Source organism: Haliaeetus leucocephalus, unplaced genomic scaffold (assembly GCF_000737465.1).
Source record: "Haliaeetus leucocephalus isolate CR32 unplaced genomic scaffold, Haliaeetus_leucocephalus-4.0 Scaffold2, whole genome shotgun sequence".
NCBI classification, from domain to species: Eukaryota; Metazoa; Chordata; class Aves; order Accipitriformes; family Accipitridae; genus Haliaeetus; species Haliaeetus leucocephalus.
The window spans coordinates 11999091-12019372 of NW_010972438.1; the positions used below are offsets into that span (position 1 = coordinate 11999091).

General features: G+C 41.4%; 1 protein-coding gene across 1 annotated transcript in view; it reads right to left on the bottom strand.

Moving 5' to 3' along the window:
• Positions 1–279: 279 nt before the first annotated feature.
• LOC104834403 (netrin-4-like) overlaps positions 280–20282 on the bottom strand; it is a 50912-nt gene continuing 30909 nt past the window's right edge. Inside the window, exons 4-10 of the mRNA XM_010571657.1 lie at positions 14885–15011; positions 14161–14349; positions 6198–6411; positions 5278–5414; positions 4198–4266; positions 2888–3058; positions 280–416 (exon numbers count right to left, since the gene is read on the bottom strand). Of these exons, the coding sequence (XP_010569959.1) occupies positions 280–416; positions 2888–3058; positions 4198–4266; positions 5278–5414; positions 6198–6411; positions 14161–14349; positions 14885–15011 (1044 nt within the window). The remainder of the gene's footprint in view (positions 417–2887; positions 3059–4197; positions 4267–5277; positions 5415–6197; positions 6412–14160; positions 14350–14884; positions 15012–20282) is intronic.

A 20282-nucleotide genomic window follows, 5' to 3' on the forward strand; every position in this document is an offset into this window, starting at 1 on the left:
TTGTAAAATGATTCTCTGGGTGTGTGGAATCAGGCTCAAATTAAGAACTTTGTAACCTATGTATGATGCACTAGACAATTTTGTATGATAAGGCTGTGCATTTTTGAAAAAAGTAGTCATGTCCCAAGTTTCCTGTCTAAGCACGTGAAAGGAGAAAGGATGGTAAATCTGCTTTCTTCACTTCAGCTAGGAGAATGTTGAATGGAAATGCATGAACTAACAACACCTTTCACTGCAGTGTTACTAAAAGGCAAAGTTCAGCAACTTTCGAAGCAGAAATTATTTGCACCCAGTTCGAAGAATATCTGATACTTGTTTTCCCAAATGTGCTTTCCAGGGTTTCACCAGGCTGTTCATGTTCACAAGGAGTTTGTTGGACCTAGAGTCTTCCTGGCCTGCTATAAGATAGTCAGTACCTAGTTTTAAAAAAAAAAAAAGGGGGGGGAAAACTTCAGTCAGTAAATAGAAGAAAAAACCCAAATGTAGAATTTCTCTATTTCATAAGGATCTGGCATGTAGCATCTTAGCCAGCTTCATACAGTTTATGCACGTGCCATCTTATATGTATACATATTTTCATCTGCATATTGTTAGTGTTGACTCCTGGGCACACAGGTTCAATATGATCATGCTCAGGAATTAAAACTACAAATTGAGTTAGTTCCAGTGGCCATACCACTGGAATACAAATTTAACACCTCCATGTACAGATGACCAGGTTTGAGTCTGATCTGTTGCTGGGAAGCAACTGCTCATGCTTATAAAGAAAGGAGGGTAAAGGTGGGTGTAAAAGCCCCAAGAAGAGAGAAAAAGTAAGGTTTCCACCATGAGTCAGGGCATACTGTGATCTTGGGGAAGGGGTTCCATCAAGCAGTATGTTGAAATCTGCAGAACTACAGTGACTGGAACCTGTCCATAGCTTTAATTTATATTGAGGCAACGGCGTAACATCTGCATCTCTAGCATCTGAATGTCCTGTGATATTTTCCTTATACAAATATCTGTGTGGGGATCAGATGTACTCTCATTGTATTTAAGCAATATGTTTTATTCATGTCTGATTAAGGGCTCCCACAGTTTCACAGGGAGCACTGGTAAATAATTAATTATGCACAACTGTGCCACTGGAGTTTAAGTAAAGGGAAACACCTTATTCATTTGGACTACATTAAGCCAAAAAATTTATATGTGAATTCAAGAACTATCCCAAAAAAAGGAGCTCAGGGTCCATATTACACTTCAATGCAAATTCAGATGCAGTGTTCCACTTGATACAGATAATGGAAGACAAAATTTGTTTCTGAGACAGTACAGGTCATTTTGTCATAACAGGAAAAATTCATACCAAGTTTAATTTGACACAGCCTTTCCTAAAACAGCTGTCTCCTGTATGTGGCTAATTTCAACTGAGAACTTGTCTTAAAGGTTAGATTAAACCTTACATTTTAAGTGAAGCATAAGGAATTCCTTTCACTCAGTGGATATGTTTCTAATGTACTCAGAGGAAAAAAAACAGGGTAATTTTTCTATCAGGTGCTGCTTTTAGAATTATGACAAGTCACCATTTTCTGTGGTGAACGGTTGCATAATGATTGCCGGCATATACTACCGGTCACCCTGATGACAGCTAAAGTCTTTGTCTTATTGGGATTTGATCCCAGGACATGGTCCCAAAGACTCGAAACTTCCAGTGATATGAAGAAAAGCTGCGAGCAATCAAGATCTGTCAGATTTAGACACCTAGCATCTACTTGGGCACTTAGGGACATGGTTTAGTGGTAGACTTGGCAGGGTTAGGTTTACAGCTGGACTTGATCTTAAAGGTCTTTTCCAACTTAAATGATTCTATGATTCTACTTGAAAAAATAGAGTCCAGGCTCAAATTTGCAGGATTCTGAGATTTACCTACAGTTTTTAGCTGTTGTTCAAGTAAACATACTTCTCTCTGTGGTCCACTAATTTGTATTGCAGGAGAGGCAGCAGTAGGGAAGGCTGAATTGAGGAATGTATCTGCACAGCCACTGATAACATTACTCAGCACTAGTATGGGGAGCTTTGCAGTCTACAGTGTGATGTTTCTGCCTGCAGCAGAGCTGGGGAGAAAGTTGATGCTTTGCACTACCCTACTTCACTGCTGCAGGGAGATTCCCATAATTAAAAGTGAAGAAACATCAATCATTCTGATAGAATGTGATTAGTGAGCAAACCTAGAGACCTATCCTAAACTGGTTATAAAAAGAGGGGCTTTATTTACTTAAAAAATGATTTTTCTAATTGTTAAAGATTTTCATGTCTGTCTTGGTTTGAAATTAAATTCATTTGGTTTTATGTTCTCCACCCATGAATGGTTTCCAATATGCTGCAGGTTGTCAGCTTTAGGCTTTGATAGAACAAACCATTGAATGCACTAGAATTTACAGTAGAAGGAGGAAGGAAGACTTACTTTTCATTATTTGAAAACATTACAAAGGCATAGAAGAAGTTAAGTTCCCTCCACTTTCCAAAATTTTCATAATAATGTCTAGTTTTTTCAAAAAGAAGTAAAGCATGATGTGAGAAAAAACTCTTTGGAGATAAAAATACAGGGATTTTTTTTTTTCTCACACACACTCTTCTAGTCATAAATATTCTGGAAGATCAAATAAAGTCACTGAAAGTAAAACATTTCCAGAAGGTTTGGGCTTTTTGGTAAAACTTTGTTCTCTGATAAGAAAATGCCTTTTTACTGCAGCCGTGTAGTGACTCCCTCATTGGTGTGGATGAATCAAAGGACTCTACCCCAGAAAGACTGGTGGGAAGTGTTGAGTAGCCATAGCTAATGTTCATAATGAATTGTCACCACTGTTTACAGAGGAAGGAGAATACCTGGTAAGCATTTTATCCTTACCAGGATTGAGAATGGGACATGTACATCCCCTGTTGGTCCAGGATTCTGGGTAAATGCTTCTGTTGCTCCGAGCAATTTTCACTTTGCCTGATTTCAGGACCTTCTTCACTTTCACAACAACCTCCGCGTGGGTCCCTTTGTCATGAGCTGACAGGATTCTTGCTTTTATCACTGCCAGAAAACATATCAAGATAGAGACCAACAATGAATTTCTAAATGAATTTTGGTTTATGCTGCTAAAATGTAGAATTATAACACCTTGAAAGAAGACATGAAAAAATACTGCAGTTGTACAGAAAGTGTATTCCCATGCTTGTCCACTTCAGTCATGGTTCTTCTAAATAAATATGGGGAAGAAAAACTAGATTTTTTTTCTATAGAAGTAGTTAACTGATCCTTTCACCATGTTATTTAGCAGCTACTTTTTAATGGGCTGATGTCAAATGGTTGGAAATCATAGGAAAGCACTTGAATGTATACATAGGAAAGGTGGAAAAAAACAGATCAGTAGCTAATAGTCTGATTTTAAGTGCACTGATACTAGGCTTTATATTTTGCAGTTTGAAAACTTGTGCTGGCCTCTCAAAAATTTTGTCCTGTGGGAAGGGACTGCCTGCTCTACAGGAAGGAACTCAGGAAGTTTCCCATCAGATTGCAGGCATATCACATGGCTAAAATTCCATGATTGCACAATAAACCAGAAAAAGCATTTTTGTTTTGTGGCCCAACATCTGGTTGCCATGATAAATTTCTGTTCCTTTAATTTAATAGGATCCCATAACTTTTTGGCAGGGTAGTCTCATCTAGATCAGCCCTACAAGCCTGCTTTGTTGGGTCATGACACAAGCACATCAAAACTTTGGATCCCAGAGCTTTCCTTTCTTGCTTCACGTGATGGTGTGAACCAGGTGTTCATAAACAACAGTATTAAATACGTTCTTGGTAAATAACCATGGCCATTTGAACCTGCGTAATAGGTCCAAAGACAATGGCAGTTTAGATGCAAGGTTTTTATCATTTATTCTTGATGCAGAGGCCAACCATTCCACTGAGTTACAATTCTTTCACTCCTGCTGCTGTAGAGGGAAGCTAACTGGGTGGAAAGGAGACACCACAGAGCCTTGCATAAAAAAAGCTATTCGGTTCTGATCAGAAGTTGGGACATGTCACTACGCAAAAAAGGCAGAAGAAATCCACCTCTTATTTCATGACTTAGGCAGTCCTGTCATTTTTCATAGCTATCAGCTAATAACATGCATAGTGAGAACATTGTGAAATTACCATACCTTGAGGGCATGTTACCCACTTACCATAAGCATATTTCATTTGGCAGAAGTCAGTGACGCTTCCAAGCACCTTTTCTTTGCACACACACTTCTCTAGCAGGGGAACCACATAACACAAAGGGTTGGAGAAGAGCCAGGACATGAGAGAGAAAAGAAAAGCAAATGGTACTCGGTTATAAAGTTATATGTATATAGCCCCCATAATCTGGATAGACCTTAAGAGTAAGTTTGAGAGTGAGCTCAGTTATTTGGAAATCTGTTTCTTGTTAGATGACACAATAGTTGTTCTGATATCTGATCAGTACTGTCAAGTAAAATGCAGCCCTCGTGGGGTCTTTTGTACAGTTAATAAACTGATACTAATAAAGAGATTTGTAAGAATCAGATCCAGGTGTAAATCATGTAAGTAATAATACCCTTGTTTGATCCCATAAGCTAAGAAATGCTGATCCTTGCTGGTATTAAGGTAATATCCTGCTCAGAAAAATCAAGGTATGCAATAGGTGGCACTATTACCTCTGGGTCTTACAAAGCCATTGATGCTCATAAGTGCTGACCTTCATACATGGCAAGCAAAACTGAGAACTAATGAAGTATTAAAGGCTCCACCTCATTCTATAAGCCTACTTATTTTGTAACTTTAGCTGGATACAGTATACTTTACTTTCCTCAGCTGTTGTGCCCTGAGGAGTATCTTAACTCTTAAACTTGCATTCCACCCCAGAGGTAGTGCATTTCAGCGATGGCTGACATGATCTTTTTACAGATAGCATTTGAAGTTCTGAACAGCAACTGAATGCTTGAGGAGTTGTGTAAAATCATAAGCGTTATGACTACAATTATGACAACAAAAGGAGAGTATTTTTTCCACACAATCATATTCATGACTTACCGATTTCCAAAACCAAAGTTGGATAGTGCAGTTGGTTTAGAAAATAACAATGTAAGTGTAATGATAACCTATATAGTTCAGATTAGCAGATGTTGCCAGCAGATGGGGGACAAACAAGCTAGAGATGAGTGGGAGAATTTAAGTCAGGGTGGAGAGAAGAAAGAATTAGCACTGAGCGAAGTTACTAAATACTCCCAGACTCTGGGCTGTACCTGGATGCCTCAATGCAGAAAATCCCTGCTCATGGTCATTCCATTTCCACTCCTCTTCGCTCTCGTTGGTTGGTGTTTGCACAAGGTCAGGGATTCGTCCCCCAATGGGGATGTTGAAGAATGGCTCATTGTCATAGCTGGGGGGACACATAAAACAGAAGACTTGGTTAGGGCATGAGTTGGGTGGGAAGCAGGTATTTGTAGCATGTGGCTCTATCCAGACAGATGAGCTTGCTTTCTTCAGGTTAGGAGTGCAAATAAGAGCAAGACTTCATGCCATATAGACATCACAAGATCTAGGCTTTTATTTAGGCCTTACCACTGCTGACTTAGCATTTTTAAAGTAACTATGTATTGGGCCTCTTTTGCTTTTATTTGTTTTTACTGAATTAAGTAACTCAAAGTTAGTGACCGTTTGTTGATGTCACTAGGAACTGAGGACAACTGCAGGACCCATAAAACTGCAGATATTCAGCAAATCACAGGATTTCTATACTGATTAATAAATGTTTGGAGTACAGATACCTGCCCTCTAGAAACAAGAGGGAGACGTTGTAATTCCTTTTTACCCTGGGCACAGATGAGAGGCAAGCTCTCCAGATTCTTCCATCTATTTCCAAGGCAAACAGGTGTATTTAAAGATGCTGTACGTATTTCCATGGGGTTGTGGAGTTGCCTATTATTACTGCAAAAAGTCATAATTTCAAGATTGCCTTGGATAATACAATGGACTTACTTAAAAGTGTGCCAGCCACCAAATGGAATCCAAGAAACCTTTTATGATTTACAGCCACCTTTTCAAATGATTGTGCACCCTCCAGCATCCTCCAATTACTGTCATTGCTGAAGCATTTCAGTTAATCTTTGTTTCATTTCACAGAATCCCATCTCAAAGTGAACCCAAAGGAGGGCTTCTTTACCCATTGAAACAGTTTCCAGTATGCTGGTCGCAGTCTCTGGCACAGTCACAAGGGCGACAGCCATTTTCTCCAAAGCCCCAGTAGCCCATGAGACATCTATCGCAGTTGGGGCCCGCCACACCTGGCTTGCAGTAGCAGAATCCCGTCTTGGGGTGGCATCGCCAGCTTCTGCTGAAAGTTGCGTTGGCTGAACCCATTGGCTGGCAGGCGCAAGCTATGGAGATAGGGCAAGAGGTGACTGAGATTATGTGCCCAGGGGTCATCTGGTTAAGTGACATTTTTGCAAGGCTGATAAACTTGTGCCCTCTTCTTTATGCTCAGTAGTTTTAAGTCAGAACTGGTAAACATTGCATTGTCAGCCTACATTTGCAATATTATTTGTGTTTCCTTTTAACTCATTAAGCACAACAAAACAAATACAACTGGGACTTATTTATGTGTGAAAGTCAGTTCTTCTCTACTACATAAATCTTGACCATACAGGGTTTTGAAGCGGTGGCAGGAAGCCTCCACTGTGTGTTTATTTTATAGGGGCTTACAGGTGATTCGCTTTTAAAGTGTTTTGCAAAAAGATTCACTAGCATGGACAAGGTAAAAAATTATAGCTATTGCCTACGTTGTCTTTCTTGTGAACAAAGAGATCACAAAACTACTGTTTCCTCTGGGGCTAGATGTGGCTTATGCGGGTGGTTCAGATGACCTGAAACATTTTTTCGATTTCTACCTCTAAAGAGTCCACAAATTTCCTTCAGTGCGAGTTCTAAGGGACACATCTCACCATGCAGTACAGTATGTGTGTAAGGAAGCTGATGAAATTTTTTGTATGAATACATGAGCAGATTTGTTCTAAGGCAGGCAGACAGAATGAAAGAAGATCTCTAAACTCACTAGACATATTTTACATGTAGCTGGAGATGAGCAAATAGGAGGAAAAAAACCCCAGATCTTTCTAATGCTATTGCCAGTTTGACACCAGCCTGCCAACTCAAGGCAACTTGGCAGTAAAACAGATAGTACAGCTCCTGTGGGCAACTCTGCCTTCACAGACAATAAATTGTCATAATCCCACACCACCAGTACATTCCCAATGTGAGAGCATCAAGGAGTGAGGTGGAAAGTGATATACATATAGTGGTGCAAAGCCAACACAGTTGACTTCTCTCCATCAGGGCAGAGGCTAGCTGAGATGGTCAAGCCTTGTGCCAACAGCTCTGCAGAGGTAAAATACAGGCAACAAACATACCCACTTTTTTCTGATATTCAAACAAGTTTGATTAAAATGAGAGCTGAAGTGAACTCTAGGCCTTCATGTTTCAGTTCTTTTTTGTATTAACAAAGCAGCATGCCCTGGCTTTTGCTTGTAGCAGAGACTGACAAGGAAATGCATCACTACTTCATCCATCTGGAAGAGGGCAGAAATAAAAATCTTGTGGTTAAGACCAGCTTTAACAGAGATTTTCAGTTAAATGTTGGACACCCAAGGTGTTTAGATAGCTTGGATCAGGGGCCAGCCTTTTGGATGCTTATCTGAACCAAACATGATCTCCAAAGCTTTTGAAGTTTGCCCATCATTGCTTCTAATCAAACTACTTTTCTTCATGAGCTCACAGATAAGAGACCAGATGAACACTCTGATTCCACACATCATTTTCCAAGGGGAAGGGGCAAGTATATGACTATAAAGGGTGTTAAGTGTAGCAGGGGCAGATTCACTTTCATCTGCAACCTCATAGTTGGTGCTCAAGAAAAGAAAATATCTTTTGAAAATAGTACAAGAAAAAGAGTGAGCAATTTTGTTTAAAGGGCATTTCTCTTATGATCTGCTTACTACATAGTTGGTTTTTTTTACCATGCCTGTGTTCTTTATGCCAATATTTTTAATAATATTATTACACTCTGCTGTAGACAGATCTCAGTCCGTTGTTTTCAAGGGACACTAGCACAATAGCCTAAGGACAGAAAATAAGCGTGCTGTCATGGGCAATGTACTCAACACAATAAGCTGGTTGGCGCATGGCAGCAGGCTCGCCTGTTTGCCACAAAGCAGTCTTGACTTTGGGAGCAAACCCAGGGATTTTGCTGTCAGTTTTGGAGAGCAGGTGTAACAATGAAGTGCTCATTAGCACTGACAGTTTCAAAGGCAAGTTCTGATTTGTTGCTGCTCAACTTGAATTATTTTTGCCCAGATTTTTGCAGGGCTGACTACATCACCCTGAAAGAGGAGACACTTAGTTCTGTCTCTCACTGAAAAAATGGGTGTCATAGGTTTGAGGATAAGGAGAGGAAACACACACTTCCTTTGCTGCAGACAGGTCTGAGCCACAAGAAGTAAGAGGTTGGCAACATATAGGTTGGCTTGAATCCAGGTTTCTGATTTCACTGTAATATCTCTGTATGTAGGATCTACCTGTGGAGTTTTCACCTTAGATTTCTTACATTTCTGCAACTTCTGGGTCCATCTTTATTCCCATCTTGTTTTCAGGTTTCATCAGTTAGGGTCACATAACAGATGGGTAAATCATTAGCATCATTAGACTGCCTATCACCAACTGAGACTAGATCCTGATTCAGGAAGATGAGACCTTCTCCCATCCTATCCCTAAGGGAAAGTATTACAGTATAGTGACGGACAGCATTGGCAGAAGCTGATGAGTAGGTAGGAAAAAAGTGTTTTGTTTTTCTCATTTTGGGGCTGCGGTTCAGGAAAACTAATGTTACCAAATGAACTGTGGGGCATATTCCCCAATTAGAAACTGGGCCAGTTTCTGGTGGATCAGAAAGCAAGCTGAATCAATAAATGTACAACACTTTCAGATGAGTTATACAAGTGGCTTGTGAACGCTTTACTCAGTCTGTGTTTATTTAGCATTTCAGCTTGGGTGTGTACATTGTCTGGCTTCCAGAGTATTACGGCCAAAATCCCAGTTGTGCATCTAAGGTAACTCCCAAAATAAGAGCCCACATGTCACATGCTGAAGGGGCAGCTGTTGATGACTGGGTTTTATCTGTTTAATAGTACCACAGATTTGCAGATAAACCTCACAATTAAAGAAACATAAAGGCAAGTTTCCAAAACCTCACCCTTTTATATTTCCCAATATTTGACAACACAGCATCTTTCCCTGCTGATTTTTCCTTCTTTTCTCTTGGCAAAATCTAGTTTTCTCTCCATCCGCCTCCCTGTCTAACAAAACACCAGCCGACATGACAATGGCTTTGTTTGTCAAAGGCATCATCAATTATGTTAGGGACGGTGTGCAGACAGTTCTGGTTCAGAGAAGGCTGGTTTATTTGGGTTCTCCCCTTGACAGAGTGTAATGAAAAATTTCATCATTGTACTTTAGAATTGGCTATCAGTCACGAAGTGTCACAAAGTATCCTCTTGCCTTTTAGTCTCACTCCTATACTAAGTTTGTTTTGTCAGAAACTACTGTAAAAAGGAGGAGACAAGGAATAATGAAAAATGAATAATTCATACAGCAGTCTCCACTCAAGTCCTCAGTAAATCTGTCTGCCTTCAGCACAGCTGTCTTTCCCATGTAATTAGACACAGATGTAAAATATAATATTGGTTGTAACAATATGGTCCCAACTTACAGGAAAATAACAAGTGCTCCAAGTAATTCAGTGGACTTTGAGGTATCTTGCCTTAAACTTCTGTCTAATAATACTGCATAAGATATAGCTATGAGCAGACTCTGGGTGTTTGATGAAAAACAGGCAAAATGAAAAAATCAAACAAAGCCTTTTGAATCTGAAATACATACATGTGCATCTTTGGAGCATATAACCAAATCAGGGCAATTTTTAAAGCATGTCACATGTGGGGATTGACTCAGCCAATGATGTTTCTTAAATGAAGGAAATAAGATAGACAGCTGTGTGTGTGGTCAGGGCTGATTAAGACAGACTTTGAACCAAGATGTGATCAGGCCTTTGTGATACTACAATTAAAAGTTCACTCCGTCTGCTCAGAAGTAAAAGGATGAGAAGCAGAGCTTTTCAGAGTGTGTGTGTGTGTGCATGTGCATCTGGGCACATTTTCATTTTCAACCCTTGTGCTTAGAGTAAAACAGCTTGTTTTCCTGGAGACTCTTTTTAATGGGTCTACATGCCTGCATTATTTTTTAAGCTAAGCAAAGGGTGAGTACAAAAGATGGTGCCATTTCAGAAGGATCCCTTAAGCCTCCAAATAAGCCACAGGAAAGAGCCAAGGATACAGCAGCTTTTCTAACCATTGGTTAGGAAACGATTAGGCTTCCGAGTCAAAGCTCCCATACAAGTCTATATCCAAACTGCTTAATCCTGTGTTGTCACCCCCAATAACAGGCAGGTGTGTGCCTTGCTCTGGGGCTTTTTTCATGCCTTCCTTTCTTTTTTTAATATAGATCTAAGCAGTGTCAAAACAAGGCTCTGCACACAACCTGGCTCTCATTCATCCCCAGCTGCTAGGAACAGGAGAAGCAAAGGGATCAGAGGCAGGCTACCTCTGCAGACAAAAAGGAATAGCAGATTCACACTTACATGTCAAATTTCAACAGATTTTTTTTTTTTCAAGGGAATGTCTTTGCAGTCTCACATTGGAAGGTCAGCAAAGGGTGGTTTGGATAGTGCCAGGACATCCAATTGTTATACAACTTTTTTTTCCTAGCAGTGATTAAGAGAGAATGCTGTTCATTATTATGACTAATGCTTAAAGACTCTTTCTGGGCCTGGGCAGTGTCCTGTTAACTTTCTGGGAGCCTGAGGGGGATGTCACAGCTGAACCTAGACTTTGCTCTGGATGGCAGAGCACTCTTCAAGCGTGCTTTCTCAAAGGGATTAGCACAGCATTTCATTCAGCTTTTTCATCAGATTTTCTTTCCCAGCTCAGTATCTACTGTACACAAGGGTCAAGTTTTGATCTCCCATTGAGGGTTGGTTTTTTTTTTTCCCCTCTGAGTTCAAAATGGGAAGCTGAGGACCAGGTTGCTCTCACCAAAACCGTCCATTCAGTCTGCTGTTTGCAGTTTATTACTGCTTTTCAGCACTTGCCCAGTGGGTGGGTTTTTCATTTAGTGTTGTTAGTCTGGCATGGTTTGCGTGGTTTTCTCAAAGTGAGATGATGCCTTGGAATTGGTACATTTAAATCCTCACAAACATGCTAATCCAGAAGTGGCAGCTCTTCAATTTATGATCAGCAGGCTGCAGTATGACAGAAATGTACCTGGTGGACTAATTGTCTAATTTCTTACATATTTAGCAATGCTCAAAACACTGTTTTTTACTGAGTAACCAGAGTTGGGTTTAGGGTCACATAACCTGAACAATTTACTCAGACCACACCAGATTAATAGCAATGCAAGGTTTGCAACCTGAAGGATGGACAAGAGGGCCTCTATCTTACATCCTGCATGAGGCCTTTCAGTTTCATATCAGCTCTAGGCTGATAGGAGCTGATGATGGTCCTGGAGGTGAAATCTTCCCTCTATCAAACTGAGTCTGTTCTAACCAAAACAACTTTGCCTGACTGCACTGGTGTTTCTGGTTTTGCTGTCACTGGTATAACCAAAGTAGTGAAACGTTCCCTGAAAATTCTCTGCAGCGGTACAGCATAACATGAAGTGCACACTTACGCACTGCCTGCAAACCACATGGGGAAGTGTTTGGGGATCAGTTCTTCCATCATACAAAACACTACCCTATTAAGGTAATTTGTCAAATGTCATTGTGGGAATTCTCCTCCTCACCCTCGATAAAAAGAGAAAAGGCACAGACTAACCACCCTCCTCCCAGGTTTCTCTTAACTCTGTAGTTATATCTGCAGTGTCCCTTCTATGTCCACACAAGCATCGTGCACACATCAGTCTGCTGCAAAAGCTGAGGCTCTCTAGAGTGAGCTGCAATACCCTTTCCTTGTATCTTGATATGGCAAGCATCATGCGTGCCTTTACATGCCTGTGAAAGGTCCCATTGTCTTGAATCATGTACAGATAGGGTCACGCTTACCTATTTGCAATAATGCTGTATCAAACCAATTAGATTCATCTCAACCAACAGAAACACCAGTGCAGGCTAGTGATCCAGAATACCTCTTAAGTAAGTCAAGGAAGAGAAATGGATATCCTCTAGAGGGCAATTCAGCTCATCTACCTCAGGCATTTACATTAGACTTAATAAATCATTCCCTAGAGGTCTCACTGTTTCTCCACTGACTGTACAGGGAGCCCAGAAAAGACATATAACTTTCAGGTGGCTAAAGCAGGATGGTAGCTAATCTAGGCCTGAGTGTGCAAGTCAGAGTGGAAACAATTGCATTTGGGAGCCTTCTGCTGGCAACAGCATGTTCCCAGGTGAAAAGGAACATTATTGTGCTTGACTGGCATGATAGGAATAAAGCTCTTTTAACAAGGTAAATTTCTGAACAGTTTTTCTTTTGCTATGCAGAGTATTGGCAGGAGGTACTGAGAGGCCTGTAACCAGACCAGACAAAAGAGGCAGAAGTAGAGTCAAGGTCTGATTTCATCCAGGCAGACTGTTCCAGGGTTTCCACACAGATAGTCTGTATTTTCAAACAATGTTTTTTCCTCTCCACCGCTCTCCAGTGCTCCTTGACTTTAGCCGTTATCTAATATTACACATGATGTTGGTTACTACACCATCACCCTGCTGTTAAATACAAGAGTTCATACACAGATCTTTCAGGTACTATGAGATTGAAAACTAATCTTCTGGCACAACAATTTATTCTAATTACAATATTTCCCTGTAGCAAATCTACTCAGAGTAGAAACAGGACTAGAAAGAGGCCACCATAGAACACTATGGAATACAGAGCAAGTTAGATAAGCTCAGCCCCCTCCCGGTCTGCTGATCAGTGTTCTGCGATGAACGTTGTGAAATCGAAAAGAAGGGGTCTGCGGAAGCAGTCTGTGCTGGCAGGATGTGTTGCGCACAGAAAGTTTAAGCAATATTGCAAGCCATACAGTCCTAGGGAGAGGAGTGTTTGTAACCTGAGTGTTTAAGAGGAATCTTGATGAAGAACATCAAAGTGTCAGAAAAGCTTCAAAAGCACATGATGCCAGTGGGCATGAGTATAGATGACAGAGGATGACATTCTCTGTGCTGGCAACTGATGTCTGAGCTATGGGGAAGGAAAACTATCCAAAGGAAGAAATGAAATTATGTATATTGTTGGAAATAGCAACCTCCCAAATAGATGCCAGATGGAATCAGATGTGCGAAGCCTGGCAGGATACTCAGGAAATGTTTACACTAAGTAAGGGAGATCTGGGCTATGTTCCAGACTGGCTGGGTGCAAACTACCTTGATCCAGAGGTTGTACACCCTCTTGCGTACAACCATTAGTGCCTCTATGCCCGAGTTACTTCCTAACACATCCTGCTGAAGTGTTAATGAGGCAATTAATTTTGGCAGAGCACCCCATAATACAGCTGTAGGATCCAGAGATAAGTCTGAGTGAGCTCTGATCTATTTGTTCCCAAGTGGATATGTGTGGTCTCATGCTTCCTACACCTCCTCCAGCCATTATTATATATATTTATGTGCACAGATGTTGCACAATCAAATGGAATTTAACAATAGCTTACACATAGGCACACACAGTCTTGAGAGATGCAGAAAAAAACCAGCTAAATAAAATGTGCCTCAAGAAAAAAGGAACCATAGTATTTTAAATGCAAGCACAAGAAGAAGGTACCTTTCCCCAGAATGCAATGCATTTGGAGAACTGTAGCGGTTACCACAAAAAAAATGTGTGATACCAGGGGGAGAAATAGACACAGAAAATCAGGAGGATGACCTTTGATCAGACAACTGTAGTTTAGGAAAAAAATACAAAGGAAGGGTAGTAATACTCATGAGTTACTTCTATAGGAGTTATTAATTGCTTTCTTTTAATCATTCTTTTAATGATTCTTCCACCATTCATTTGTCTTCACTGCATGTTACAGTAGTCACTCACGTTTGCAGACCTCTGCAGAAGACATGGGTTTCCCTCTATCTCGGTAATATCCTGGTTTGCACCTTTGACACCGATGTCCCTCTGTGTTATGCTTGCAGTTGTCACAGACTCCACCACTGCGCTTTCCTGATGCCAGCCAAACACTCAGATCAAAATGGCAGCTGTCAGCGTGGTTGTGACAGCGACACTCTGGTGGTAAACAGAATATATTTCAGGCTTATATAATAGACACAACAATACTATTCAAATGTTATTATTTTCCTACTGTGAATCATGGAGGAAATATCTGAATGTAACACATTACATCTGCGTGCAATCCTTGATTTTCATAAAAACTAGAAATTGCAACACAGAGTGAGAGTCCCAGCAGGCTCTGAGAAGCTTGGGTGGTTGTGAGCTGTGTGGTATTCTTACAGTAAATCGAACCAATCTGATGGTATCATAAGCCCCACACAAAACCCTGGAACGCTAAAACATGGGACGGAGCTGCATGAAGAACAGATTTCTGCCTTGTAAATTCCACTTCCCAATAGCCCAAATGGATCAGCTACAGTAAAACAACATGCATACTGAAGTTTTGCATCAATGACCAGCAACTTATCGCCAGTTGCTGTAATGGCACCATTAGTGTAAATTGACAGAAGTCTTTGTTGGGGAACTTTGCCTGCTGGCACAGCAAGTGCTCATCCTGAAAGCCTGGATCAGTGACCTCCCTCCCACTTACTTCTGCATTCATTTGGTGCCCCTGTTTTTCCATCTCCTGGCTTCCAAGGCTGATCATTGTATAGCGGTGCACATTTCTCACAGTGGTCCCCTGCTGTGTTGTGTCTACATACACACTTCCCATGGACCTGTCAGGGGGAAGAGAATACATTCAAATAGCTACAAGCAAGAACATGGTGGAGTGCCCAACAGGCTCATGAGGAGGTGGGACTTCTGCACAACTCCCACACAGCTGGCTGGCTCTCTCAGGAAACCACAGAGCCTGGAGCTTAAATGTGTAGCTTTATCTCTTCACACAGTCACTAATGATGTAGACTTTTCTCCGTCTTCCAGTTTAAATGCATGTGGCAACAACTTCTTTTTAACTCTCCAGTTGGCTATTTCACTACTAAATTGATGAACAGCTTCTAGACTATTTAAATTGGGTAAGCTGGCACAGTTTACTTTTTGATTCACAAGTTCAGGGTAAGAGCTTGCAAAGAGCCTAAGCAGGCAATCACCTCCAGGCAGTGTCAAATACACTCTTGGCTGGCAGAGCTGAGTCCCAGGAAAGCACAATCTAACTGAGGATGCTGGACCCTGTCTTACCTGACATTAACAGTGGTCTGGAAGAGAGAGTAAATATAGGGCAATGAAATCACCATGAATCATCAAATTATAGATTGTTAGAAGAATGAGCAAGTAATCCTGGACCTCCTAGCACAGTTAAAAATGTAGGAAAAATATTAAACCTGGAAAAATACCAACCAGTATACCCACAGAAAAACAATCCAATCCACACATTCTGTGAGAGGAAGGCATTGATGTTTGAAGAGACTTGGGTACAGCAGGCACCAACCTACCAACTTAAATATAAATATATATATATGTGAAATAGCTTAGCAGAAAAGGCCCAGTAAAATTTTGGGCTGTGTAACTAAGAGCACTGTAACTCCAGGTGCATAGGGAATCGTACCTACAATGCTGTGTTCAGTTTTGAACATCTTATCACCAGATAAATGAGAAATTGGAAGATGTTCAACAAAAATGAGCAAAAGCTGGCATGGTTGAAGAATGGGGCTGATCTACAAGCACTAAGCATAAACCCACCTGAGCTAGGACATAACGGTTTACAAAACATTTGAGGGGGAAATAAAGAAAGAAGTGGAAAAAGTCATGACTAAAACTGACTGAATAGTAGAGTCCTCTCTGTGACTATTTGCTTGAAAAATTACTTGAAATAAGAACTTGCTTCCTCTGTATTTTTGCCTTCATTGGAACACAATAATGATTTTTAATCATGGAAATATTCTAATATATGTCAGTTTTGGAATCAAGTATTCACACCAGAAGCCTGACCTTGGAAACTAAGCTAGTCCAGCCTTCAAACAGAAAGTTACTATTGAAACTGGTTCTGTTCTCAAGTCATTTCACACACCAGGAATATCATAGCCAGTTCCACTATAGACTGATTTGGTACACAAGATTCCATAATATCAAGAATATCAATATCCACATCCAAGAAGTACTTTAGAGGAGGGTTTCTATGTTGTGGATTTTGGTGGGGTTAATTAAGCAATAGGATTCCAATATCTGTTTGCAATGACTCAGAGAAAGGGTTTCCTGGAGAAATTATTTGGGGAAATATCCAGCATAGAGAGTGGAAGAAAGGGAAAAGTGGTACCATAGTTCATGTTCTACACTCATCACAAGAGAAGCTGCTAATTAGTGGTATGTGTTTCACATGCAAGGAGACACTTGCACTAGAGCAGGAAAGGCACAGAAATCAGGGACTGGATCCTTCTCCTGCCATGCGCTGTTGAGGATGTTAAGCTCTGTAACCACAGTCACAGTTCTGGCCCACTGCACGTTACACAAAAAGCAGAGGCTGAAATTTTAGTTTGACTGGGGTGTGAATTGAATCTAATCCTTTAATCTCACTACTAATGTGAGTTATGTTTCTCCATAGTCTTTCCTGAAAGTCACTCTCCCTTTGCAGTCCCCCCCTTCCCCCATCTCACGTAGCAGGTAGCTCGGGATCAAGAGAGAAATGTTCAAAAGAGCAGTTACGTGAATGCGCTCCCCTGCCCCCCAGCTCATGTCCCTGCAGCAATTTGCTCTCCACTCCCCTGATTTCTAATCCTCCCAGACCAGATATGTCATGTAGCTAGCAAAGGGGATAGGCTGCAGCTGATGCCATCGCCCCTCTACGGCCAGCTGGCAGATTTGCTGCTGCACAGAGCGGTTGGCTGCCTCCTCACGGAAGACTGAGCACAGACTTCAGGGTATGCATTTCTGTCAGAGCTCAGCACCAGTAAACCTCAGGAGGATACAGCATATAGCACATTATGTGATGCCTCTCCAGACCTTTGTACAAGAAAGTCATCCATGTTCAAAGCACTAAATAGGATGACAAATTACAGAGACAAAGACAAAAATACTAATAAGCAACGCTGTCGGGCTTCTCCCTGTTTGGGTTTGGCTCTTAAGGCTTATAAGTTGCCCTCTGTGGACACAGTGACTGCTTTTCAGAAGCAATAGAACACAGAAAAGGACCAGGAGTGAGAAAAGATAAAAATGAGCCTGACCCAGAACCATAGATTTTAACATCCCCAAACTTCAGACACTATCTGAACTTTACAGCTCATTCCAAAATGGATCAGAACCAAAATTTTGGATCCAGTCACTTCTTGGGAAAATGCCAGTGTATTTCAATGCAAAATTTGTCAGTTGGCCAATTGGGTTTTTAGAAATACATACACAAACTGTGCATTCAATATAGAAAAAAAATTACATTAAAGAAATGCTGAGATTGTACTGTTGGGAAATGGCAGAATTAAACCATGCAATCTTGTTTTAGCCTTGAATGACATGATCAAATATTCATTATTCCATGGGACCCTGTGCATACAGTGCACAGCACAGATGGTGTGAACACTCATGAACAATTATTCAGAAAGTAAACAGGAAAATTCAGCGAGAAAGGAAGAGTCCAGTTGTTCTTTGGAGGTAAGTAGATGTGTTAGTTTGCTCATTGCCCACTGGTTTGTTGCAAACTGTAGTTTGTGGAGGTTATCTAGGAATGGCATGTTGTGAGTAGGACAGAAGCATAAAGGAAGCTTCCTGCCTGTGATCCCTGCTATTGAACAGTTTACCAAATACGTGTGGAAGGATGGCTGGCTTGGACAAAAGGGTTGAAAAGCCAAACAGCCACGGGAGCCAGTGAGCAGGCAGAAGTAAACAGCAGAGCTGGCATGGAACTTTTTTTAGAAAGTGTTGGATCTGAGGACTAACCTTTTTTGTATAGGTTTAAGAACAAGGGAAAGAGAATTGATGGGTATGGGGCAGAGGTAAAGCATAATAGAACACAAGTCTGCCATGTGTGTTATGATGGGTATCTCATGGAAGATTTTTTTTTTTCCCATGGGGAGTAATCTCATAGACAGCATTCATAGGTGAAACCAGCTAAGGAAGAGAGTCCAAGATAAGGTGACAAGTATAGAAAGGAGTTAGGCAGAAGAGAGCAGACAAACAGCTCGAGTGGAACACACGCAAGAAAGGCGATTCATGGATGTAAGTGGCCATTGCAGAAAGACTGGTTAACGCGGGAGAAACCGAGTTGTGGAAGAGACCTGTTATACTTAAGTATGATGTAAAATAAGGGTAGGTGAGGTGGCTGCAAGTAACGAGACAAACAATTTGTTCTGTTAGAGAGGAAGAGATAAGAGAGGTAGCCAGAGACCAAAGTCCAGGAAGGAACAAGAATGAAATACAGGAAGCTGTCAGATAAAATAGGAAATGGGATATCTGCTTAGGGAAGGGGGAATGTGAGAGTCACACTCAACACCAACATGAAGAGAGCAGGCATGTCCCTGACTTGTTATTCACTGCTGAAGTAAGTCCACACCTCTCTCACAAAAGTGGGTCCAAAAAAACTAGAAGGTTGTGCTCTCTACCAAATGCAGGACCTCAGGATGTACTGGATCTCACTGCAACACAAAGATGATCATGCCAAGGTAGAGAAAACAGACAGAGAAGTACAGGTTCAAGGGGACTACTCTGATGTTTTTCTATGCCCTAGAGAGCAGAGTCAGTTACGACAAGGTAATGGTGATTAAGGAGATGATTGTCAGGGAGCAGCAAGGACCAGTTGCTCTTTAAGGGTTGAAGAGCTATAAGCTGAGGGTTACTATGTCACAGGCTGTGCCCTTACTGAGGGGGCACCATCCTGAGCGCAGTGGGTGGAGCAGGGAGCTAGTACCACAGTCCATTGACAGCCCCAGACACAGCAAGGGGATGGACCAGGGGCAATTCAGGAGCAGCAAGAGACGGGCCCAGAAACGAGCTCACAAGATGGGTTCAAAGTCCATGCAGGAAGCAGAATGAGAGACAAGCTACAACACATGTGAGGGGATGCACCAGGAGGGAGGCTACCTACAGCATAGGCCAAGGTCCATCAGGAGGCAGGGATACAGACAGGCACATCTACAGCACAGCTCAACCAGGGACTGATAGTCCAGGGCTGAGCCTAAATGGAGCCCCCAGGCCAATGGACAGGGAGTGTGGGTAGGAGTCCCAGGTGGGGCTGGGCAGGGCTGTTAAAGTCCTTTTAGCGCCTTCAGGACCTTGGAAGCTTTAGGATATCTGACTACTAGGCGCATCTGAGAAAAAAAATGCTTTAGCTTTCTAGATTTGGAGGTGGCAATCCAGGTGGAGGGAGCTTGAAAGCAAGGTGTGAGAAACAGAGGCTTACATGAGATTCATGCCATCAGTTAGGAAATCTAGCCAGTTTTCAGCTAAAGCCCAATTAGTTTATGACACAGATTTATATGAATACATATAAATGTATTGGTACAGCAGGAGAAAGGTTGAGATCCAGGAGATTCCTGTCTCACATCTCTCATATTTAATTTTATCCCCAATGTTCAATATGTGATGCTGTATCACTTGTCATATACTGATCCTTAGATACAAAAGTATCTAGGCCTCTATGGGCTTTTCCACAGTGCTCATTGCTGCAATAGTTGAGTACTTCAGAAATATTATGGGATTTACTTTTATGACACCTCCCTTCATCTGCTTCTCCTCATTACTGTGATAACTCTAGTTGTCTCCAAGGATCTTTCCCATTCATTAGAGCATCATTGTATTGAGAGTTCAGTTGCTCTGACAAGTTTCTTTGAAAGTGGATGGTACCTTTCAAAGTTATTGTGGGGAATGGATCAGAGAAATAGATGCACTGGCAGGCAGGCAACTGTGTCATCATATAAACCTCCCTATTTCATAAAACCAGTCTGAAGTACTATGTGCACAACCTGTAATAGTTCGTATTCTTGCAGTCCTGCTTTCTGAGTGCGTTCAGCCAGAGTTACTCATGTCACTAATGCATGCTATGAGCTTTGAAAGATGAAAACTGTTGC